At 41.7% G+C, this 9,962-nt stretch overlaps 1 protein-coding gene across 1 annotated transcript in view; it reads right to left on the bottom strand.

Moving 5' to 3' along the window:
* Positions 1-3,765: 3,765 nt before the first annotated feature.
* Positions 3,766-9,962, bottom strand: part of LOC101853798 (chymotrypsin-like serine proteinase) — a gene marked incomplete at its 5' end in the record, with an annotated part of 10,524 nt that continues 4,327 nt past the window's right edge. The window contains 1 exon segment of the mRNA XM_013084144.1: positions 3,766-4,686. Coding sequence (XP_012939598.1) covers positions 4,537-4,686 — 150 coding nt within the window.

A 9,962-nucleotide genomic window follows, 5' to 3' on the forward strand; every position in this document is an offset into this window, starting at 1 on the left:
CACACACACACACACACACACACACACACACACACACACACACACACACACACACACACACACACACGCGCGCGCGCGCGCGCGCGCGCGCGACGCATGCTCTAAGGTCGTAAGTATACTTATACAAATGGTTAAGATAATGATAATAGAAGTAACAATATCAAGAACAAGAAAAAGAACAAGAACAAGGACAAGAACAAGAATATATTCCTCGAGACTTTAGAAGAGCCTCCTTGGCAATTACAAGCCTGCATGTCGCCACCAGTCCTGTTGATAATGTTAATTACGCTTCTTCTGCTCTCTTGCAGAACTTCTTTTAGAAAAATTATTGCTGATCACGTACTTGACACCATGCTTATATTTGTTATTTGACCCTGAGAACTGTTCTTATTATTAGTAATGAGGGAATAATAAAGTGGTTACTTATAAAAACTGTGCTCTTTTCTGAATGCTTCCAATGTAATGGTGTGCACAGAAACAATACATGACGTTTTTGAAAGTAATGAAAGACTGCCCGACTATAGGCTAACAATAATATGATTTCTGGGATGCAATTCTGTTAAGTCACTTGTGCTTCTTCATTTAGGTGTATGTTGTCGACCACCTATTAGATGTCGGCCTGCTTACCTACTTTCGTATGTTACTTTTACTTTTTCATCTTCTCTTATTGTAAAGCGTTTGGGGAGATGCCGTTTTTTATGGTAGAGACCAGCTCTGCAGCTCTTTCAGTTGGGATAATATTATAATTCCCAGGGTTTTATTGACTCCCCCAAACCATAATATTATATGTAGGCCTTGGTTTGTGGGGACCAAATCATAATACAGTGGAGTCCACTTATAACGAGTCCTGAAATAACCAGAAGTCTGTTATAAAGACACTATTCTAAAACCCCGTTTTTTCCCTTCTTTATCTTTGTAAATAAAATACTGTTATTGTGCAATCGTACAGTCACACGAGTCGGTTATAACGGAATATTGCCGCTGCTGTGCACAATTAAACATATAAAACCTCGCCAGTTGAGAAAGGTGCTGGTGATCCAGCGAAACAAAGAATGGGAGAGCCCATGCGAACCAACAATGAAGGCGGGAGCGAATGAGTTGGGAAGGTGTGGCATGCGCAGACAAGCAGAACGCATCGCGTGATATGCCAGCCCTGTCTAGATTATCTAGTAGAGACGGGCGGGGAGCGCTTTTTCCTTCCCGAGCGAGAAGACCGAGAAGCTGACCTACTTCTCGCCGGGACCGGTCACGGGAACGAGAAATACTTCCCGTCTCGTGTCTCGAGCAATGCTTCTCGTCTCGTGACCAATTTCTCTTCTCGCCCCGCAGTTCGAGCCGCTCGTTCAGCGAGAAGGCCGGCCGTGGCCGAGATTTCTCTTCTAGCCCCACAGAACGAGCAACTTGTTTAGCGGGAAGGCCGGTCGTTGCGGGGATCTAAACTTAGAAACTAGGCTTGCCCTGGTGCGCAGGCGCAGGCGGTGAAGGAAGGTAGGGAGACGACCTAGGCCTAGGCCCTGATCAACTCCCCACTCGCCTCGTCCCACCACCCTCTCCCCTCCCTTTCAGTATCACACCCAGGACGGCACGGTGATGGGTGGCACTGTCTGCGTTGTCATTTCTCGCCTCTCACTCTCTCACTCTAGTTACTGTTACTCGTTATGTCAAGCCAACGAGCAGCATCACGTCTCGGTACCGGGCAGTAGTTTAGTGCCCGGGCAGTGACGAGAAGGGCGTTTCTCGCGAGAAACGAGTACTCGGCTCGTCTCTTGCCCGCCCCTATTATCAAGGCATACCGTGCCTCTCACTTCTCTGGTGCGGGATGGAGAGGTCACAATGCTGTGATAGATGGAGTGAATGTGTGACGTGCGCAAGCAGACGCAACGCACCACAGGGCGCGGTGGGGTGGGGGACAACACAGCGGGCGAGTTAGCCTAGAGCCAGAGCCCCTTCTTTCTGATCTCCAACGCCGAGCTGTCAACATTGCTAGTGCTAGAGAAAGAAACCTGATTCGATTTTTGATCAAGTAAGACCTAGAGATCACGTGGAACAAAATCATCATCAGGGGAAATACAAAAAAGAATAAACAGAACACTAAACTCATATATTATGTTTACTTTACTATTTCCCTTGAATTTATTACTGGATCCCTTATAACGAGAATCCTGCTATAACGGACTTTTCGCACCGCCCCCCCCCCTTCTCTTTCTCTCTCTCTCTCTCTCTTTCTCTCTCTCTCTCTCTCTCTCTCTCTCTCGTTATGACAGGATTTCACTGTATTATAATAAGGCCTTGGTTTGTCCACCTGTTACGAATGTCACCTAGCTCGCCTCGAAAGCACTGGCATGTTAAACGTGTCGTTTCTGGGCGTCACTGCGCAACGCCCTGTTTGTCCTTAGAATTTGAGGTAGGGTTTTCGTGTCTGGCTCAAAGGCACACCCCAGAGATCACCCATCTACACCCAAATGACCACCCATCTACACTCAAGTGACCACCCATCTACACCCAAGTGACCATCCATCTGACCCTCGTATCACCAACACTTGCTTGGCATTATTTTTTTGTGTGAACTCACTACTCACTCGGCCACTGGAGCCCCGGGTGTGGTTATAATGATGAAGAAGGAATTAGATAGGCGTCTATATGGTGCAATGGCAAGACACTTCAAATCTAAAGGTACCGGTTTCTGTGGTGCAGAAGTTGGGCACTTGCCGTCGCACGCAGAAGACGTGAGTTCGATTCCAGTGTGGGGAGATCTTTCATCGAGTATTCGGTAATTCTGCTAGGACAATAAACGTATCCTTCTCAGTCGTGTTGGCCTTGGTAGTCAGGGTCAAAGTCCGTCTGCTGGATAAATAGACAAATAAATAATGAATTGCGTTTTATTGATCCCCGAGGGGAAATTTTGAGTCTCGGTGGCAAACATACAAATACGTAAATACAAAATTAAAAATACTTTCATCCCAAGATACTCACATAAATTCACAATATTACACGAACACAAAACAATCTCACCAACATGTCATTGCTGGTCGTCACTGTGCAGCATCCTGCTTTTTGAGCTGGGGTTGTCGTGTGTTGCTCAAGGACACCCCCACTGACCACCCAAGTAAATCGCGTGTCATCGACACGACTTGCTTGACATTATTTATGAGTCCTAACTCACTACTCACTTTTCTACTGATTTGAGTAATGTCGACGGGGTGGTAAAACTTCTACAGTTTTTTTTTTCTTTGTTATATATTTTTTAAACGTTGTAAGATCACTTCTTCCGTTGAAAAGCCTCTTTAAAAAAGAGCAAAAACAAAACTCGGTATTTCGCTCTTTGTAACAAACCGATGTCTGAGGTGTAGCAGTTGGGAGTCTCACTGTCACAGTCAAGAGACCCGATTTCGATTCCCCAGCAGACTAGGGAGAACATTACATTATTAATTTATCGAGCGTCTCATATCATATCAGTCTTTCTGCTGTGATGTTGTATCTCTCTCGGCTCGGGTTGGCCCTGACGGGCAGGGTCAGACGCCCGCTTAGTAAAAGATCCAAATTGTGTACATGGGGGTTTAAAAACACGACCTACATTATTTTATTTTTAAAAAATGGTTTTCTCACATGGTGTTAGATCTAAATCTCACTCAGCCAGATGTACGGCCCTAATAGCCTGGCTTCTAAATGACCTAACTAGGATCGCTCTTCAACAACAGACCACAACGACAGTATTAACATACATAATCAGGATGATAATAATAAACAGTAAGAATACGACTTGTACATATTTTCATTTCAGTTTATTGTTTTCTGTATGGTCCTCGTTTATTGGACATTGCAATCTACTCTTCTTGCAGCCTTTTAGTGTCTCACGTTTTTTTGTTTGTTTTATTTGCTTTTTTAATTCATTGAAGACGTGCATTTTGGTCATTCTACAACGCTAGAAAACGCCCTGCTTTGCGACACTGAAAAAAGAAACCTTATTCATGCAGATGTCTCAATTCATGATTTCTTTATCTGACACGTAAAAAGACAGACAGCAACATGGATACTATAAAATTTGAAAATTCTTCTTTCTAATTTGTGTATGAGGGTTGGATGTTCCGCTTTAAACCAGCTTCTAGCCGGACATAATAATATTATCATTGTGTGTCAGATATAATCTTTAAAGAGTTGGCAGCCGTTCTTAAACTGTATGTTTTATTACTGAGTTCCGCACTGTCGTAAGCTGACAAAATGGGTTTTTAAAAAGTTTGGCACCATATTCTTTTTTTTTGTTTGTTGCGAAATCAAAAGCCTGATGCGTTATCTTACTTGTGCGAAAAAAATCAAAAAAAGTGACACAGATACTCTTTTTTATAATACATGTATTAGAATTCAAACTTCGGAAGAAAGCATTTTTAAAAATGGTTTCGCTGAAAAAAAGCCTCGTTATCTCGAAACTGCAGTGAATTTTTTTGTTCGAAAGACGTTTTGTCAGCGTACGGCAAATTTGGGACGAGGGGGGGGTGAAAGTCGGGCACAGCATTCATGGTGCGCAGCTGGAGCGAAAGTCTAGTGCTTCAGCTCAATCTTATGGATCCAGTCAGTGAAGGAGCTGACCCGCGTGAAGACGTCCGGGAAACAGCCGTTACAGTAGGTCAGGCCCCAAGACACGATGCCCACAAACTTCCCGTCACATACCAGGGGACTGCCGCTGTCACCCTGGAGGGGGGGGGGGGGAGAAATACAATAGATAGATAGATAGATAGATAGATAGATAGATAGATAGATAGATCGATAGATATATAGATAGATAGATAGATAGATAGGTCGGTCGGTCGGTCGGTCGGTCGGTCGGTCGGTCGGTCGGTCGGTCGGTCGGTCGGTCGGTAGGTAGGTAGATAGATAGATAGAGAGATAGATTAATAGATAGATAGATAGATAAATAGATAGATTTATAGATAGATAGATAGATAGATGGATAAATAGATAGATAGAATGATTGATTGATAGATAGATAGATAGATAGATAGATAGATAGATAGATAGATAGATAGATAGATAGATAGATAGATAGATAGATAGAGTGATTGATTGATAGATAGATATAAAGGTAGAGGTGTCGATTGCCCAAATACTACTTCCATCCCTTCAGAACTTGATTTTCTTGCTATCATGCTCCAGAGAAGAGACATTATCAATATGATCGGAACACGTTGTAAGTGTTGTTTTATTATGTCACATGTGTAACAGGGACATCCTATAACAATGTTACAATAACCACAAAGTAACGACTGTAAGTGGTTGGTAGGTGCTCTGGTGTGGTTTGCTACTTCTTCCGTATCAAACGTATTTTGCACACACACACACACACACACACACACACACACACACACATACACACACACACACACACATACACACACACACACACACACACACACACACACACACACACACATATATTATATATATATATATATATATATATATATATATATATATATATATATATATATATATATCTATATCTATCTATCTATCTATCTATCTATCTATCTATCTATCTATCTATCTATCTATCTATCTATCTATATATATATATATATATATATATATATATATATATATATATATATATCATCATCATCATCATTCGGTGCCTTGCCGACTGGCGTGGGCGATCATGGACCTCCACTTCACCCTGTCCTGCCTTGCAGCAATTGTGTCTGTTGTTCTTGCTGCTCCCAACCATGTTGTCATCTTGTCCAGTATCTTTTCCCTCTGTCTGCCTCTGCCTCTCTTTCCATCAAACTTTCCTGTTGTTACAATATTCTCTCATGCTTCTTTCCGCATTGTGTTTCCGAAGAAATTTGCCTGTCGTTTTCTAATATTCGTGATAAGTTGTTTTCTATAATTTGCTTCAACCAAGACTTCTTCATTTGTTTTTCTAGCTGTCCATGGGATACGTAGTATGCGTCTTATGAACCACAACTCTGTCGCTACAATTGTTCTTTCCAGCTGTTTATTGATTGTCCACGCTTCGCACCCGTATAATAGGATTGGCTCGATGTAACTTTTCAGTACTCTTTTCCTCTTTTCCAGTGACAGATTGATGTTTGTTAGTATCTGTTTCATCTTGTGGAAGGTTGCTTTTGTTTGGCAAAAGCGGCTTTTAATTTCGGTGTGACATCTACCATCTGATGATATAATGGTCCCCAAATATTTAAAATGTTGTACTTGCTTGAGGGTGGTATAATTGATTTTGATATTGCATGTTGGGATTGGACTTTTTCTGCTTATCACCATCGTTTCGGTTTTCTTGATGTTTAGGCTTAAGCCCATGTTGTCACTCTCTTGTACGATGGCATTTAATAGATTCTGCAGGTGTTCTTCATCTTCTACTATTAGGAGTGTGTCATCTGCATAACTTAGATTGTTTATATTATGTCCCCCTATCGAGATACCAGGCATTTCTTCTATGTGTCTCATGATATTTTCACTATACAGGGAGAACAAGTCTGGAGAAAGTACACATCCTTGTCTGACTCCTCTTTTAATCTGTATGTATTCGCTGATGTCATTTTCTATTCTCATTGCTGCAGTTTGATCCCAGTACATGTTTTTGATCATCCTTAAATCTCTCCTATCGATATTAAGAGCTTCCAGCATGTCGATGATCTCGTCGTGCCTAACTTTGTCGAATGCCTTGGTGTAGTCTATAAAACATAAATGAAGATCTTTCTGAACTTCTAGGACACGTTCTATTGTTGTTCTGATGACATATGGCATTTACAGTGCCTGTACCTTCAATAAATCCACACTGTTCTTGGGCTATTTCTGGGAGAATTTTATTTCTTATTCTCATCAAAATTATTCTGAGTAATATTTTTGTTATATGGCTCATGAGGCTGATGGTACGATGCGTTTCACATTCGTTTGCATTAGGTTTCTTTGGTAAAGCTATGAAGATAGATTTTGACAAGTCTGATGGAATATGTCCAGTGGCATATATGTTGTTAAGAAGTTTTGTCAGCGTGGTGATTCTAAAGTCTTCTAAAGCTTTAATCATCTCTGTGGTAATGTTGTCCGGTCCTGCAGCTTTCCCATTCTTCATCTGTCGTAGTGCCTAGATAACTTCTTCTTTCATGATTGGTGGTCCCTCGTTGTTATTTTCCACTCTTCTTTGTTCATCTCTTTTGTCATTGTACAGGTCACCGATATTTTCTGTCCAGCGTTCTAGTATCTTGTCTTTGTCCATTATGATATTCCCATCTTTTGATTTGAGACATCCTGTTGATCCACGTGTTCTTGTATGGCACACCTCTTTAATTTTTCTGTGCAGATCTTTTGAGTTCGCATTGGAATGATTTTCCATTTCCTCACATTCTTCTTTTAACCAGGTCTCTTTTGCTAGATTACATTTGTGTCTGATTTCTTTATGAAGATTCACATATTTTTCCATATTGTTTTTGTTTGTTCTTCGTTCCTCCATAAGATTAAGAATTTCTTCAGTCATCCATTTCTTCTTTGCTTTTGTTGTCCTTTCTGGTATGGCGTCTTTTGCAGCCTCATTTATAGATGTTTTAAGCGGTTTCCGTTGTTTTTCTATGTCTTGTATTTCTTCTAAGGGCCCGAATTTGTTTTGTACAGTTATTCTGAATTTATTTTGCATTTCTTTGTTTGACTGTAGTAATGCCTTGTTTAGTTTCATATTCTTGTTCTTGCTCATGTGTGGTTTTTTCAATCTGATTCTAAATTTTCCCACTACGGGTACATGGTGACTGTAACAGTCTGCACCTGGCCGCGTTTTGACATTTAGCATCCCGTTTTTGTGTCTTTTCTTGATCATGATGTAGTCGATCTGGTTGCGAGCGCTGTCTCCAGGACTCTTCCAGGTCCATAATCTTCTTGGTGGTTGTTCATACCAAGTGTTTCCAATAATCAAGTCATTCAGGATGGCCCATTCTATCAGTTTTTCTCCTCTTTCATTTCTGGTTCCCAGTCCATATGGACCCACTATGTCTTCATGTCTTGTTGCTCCCACTTTTGCATTAAAATCACCCATGACTATGACAATATCTTGTGATTTACAATGTGTCTTTGCTTGGTTTATTTCATCATAAAATTTCTCCATTTCATCTTCTGTGCTTTCTGAGGTTGGCGCATACGCTTGGATGGTGGTTGTATCGAATGGTGATCCTTTCAGTCTCACCATCATAACTCTGTCTGATATTGTCAGGTACCCCTTAAGTGTCTTCGATGTTGGCATGTCCATGATGACCGCTACTCCTCTTTCATGTTTGTCGCCTCCTGAGTAAATGCTGTTATAGTTGTCGGACAATATTCTGCCAGCTCCTGTCCATCGTACTTCACATAAACCTAGGGGCGTGGCGTAACTTCCAGAGAAGGTGGCGCCAAGAACAAAATTAAGCACAACGAATAGTATTGCCTACTTATGGCAGGCCTATAAACTGTAGACCTAATATACGCTTCTTCGTTTAATTTTAATACTGATACAGGGACACCTACATCCATGCGAGAAGAATATAAGTGCCGTTAAATCTTTTATTTATGGAAAGAACTGATGATAAAGAACCAAGTTCGGCGCTCAAGATGCGGACAATCACATCACATCATAATTGTTCACACACAAAACAATAACTTCCCACTGATGAACAGAAAAGCACACCTTCACAGCCAAGAACACGCATGCACTAGCTCCATTGCCCTCGGGGCGTCTTGACATAATGAACCCATTCCCTGATTCACTTGCAGTTCTGGTTTCTAGAAAGCAGACCATAAAACCTATTTTTAGACAGTTTGCAACCATGCCATGTCCAGGTCAATGATTATAAATACCTCTGGTCCAGGCTAACTACCACTCCATCCCCTCCCTACCATACAGGCGCCAAATCCATCTCGGCCCTTTGGCACAATAGTACAATCTCTTAGTGTGATGGGAGTACCTGTGGTAGCATTTTCGGCTGAGTTATGTTCTTGGTGATATCTCTTGTGTCTTCCGTCAAACATCTGGATGGGGTATTAAAGAAACTTTTTTTGCTATTCCGGGAAAGAAAACCCTGTTTCCAACTGATTGAAACAAATAGTTTATAGATCATTTTGAATTATTTTGACAAGACTTCACACCTAAACAATGAACACCCAGACGGGTTCAGGCAGAGACACTGGTTCAGGTAGCGCCCTCGGTGACGTCAGGCGTAGGGAACGAAAGACGCGGGGAGACCCTTGCGACCGGTCACGGGAGGCTTACTCGCCCTCCTCCCACTAGACTAATTATAGACACCTTAACTAAAGACTGGCGTATTTAGGGATGAAAAAATTTGTTTGAAAAAAATATTGTGATATTTAGTTAAGTTTTGGAAAATCGTATTCCCTTTTTTGAAAATCCTGTTCCATTTCAAAGGGTGGCGCCATGGCGCCATTTGCGCTTGGAGAGCCACGCCAAAACCCATGATGTTAACATTCATTCTCTTGATTCTTTCCTTGATGTTGTCCAGTTTTCCTTTCTCTAGAATTGTTCTCACATTCCAGGTTGCTATGTTTCTTGTTTGATTTTTCCTTTTGTGAGCAGTATCTTGATGACGATCTGGTGTCACCTGCTGTGCATGACTGACCCTACCGGACGAGGCAGTTCTTTCAGAACTCCCCTTTACGTCATTATTTTTATTTATTGAAGTGTTATGATCCATAATGTTCTAGGGAACGAATACAGCAGTGGTTTCCCCTTGCCTTCTGCTGGATTTTTGTACAGTTTACTCCGCTAGCCTTTATCCAAAAGGACTAACCCACAAGGCAGTGGGGGCAGGTGGCAGGTTTCGGCGCCTCCCTCTCGCCTGACAGTCTCTTTACTGAGCACATCAGGTATTTTATAGAGATAGGATTGCCACCACCCTGTCCTATCTCACTCTCCAAGACTGTCACCAGTTGGTCCGCGACTGCTTATTGGTTATTCGCAGCTACCCTACATAATGTAG

Source organism: Aplysia californica, unplaced genomic scaffold (genome assembly GCF_000002075.1).
Source record: "Aplysia californica isolate F4 #8 unplaced genomic scaffold, AplCal3.0 scaffold00274, whole genome shotgun sequence".
In the NCBI taxonomy this organism is placed as follows: domain Eukaryota; kingdom Metazoa; phylum Mollusca; class Gastropoda; order Aplysiida; family Aplysiidae; genus Aplysia; species Aplysia californica.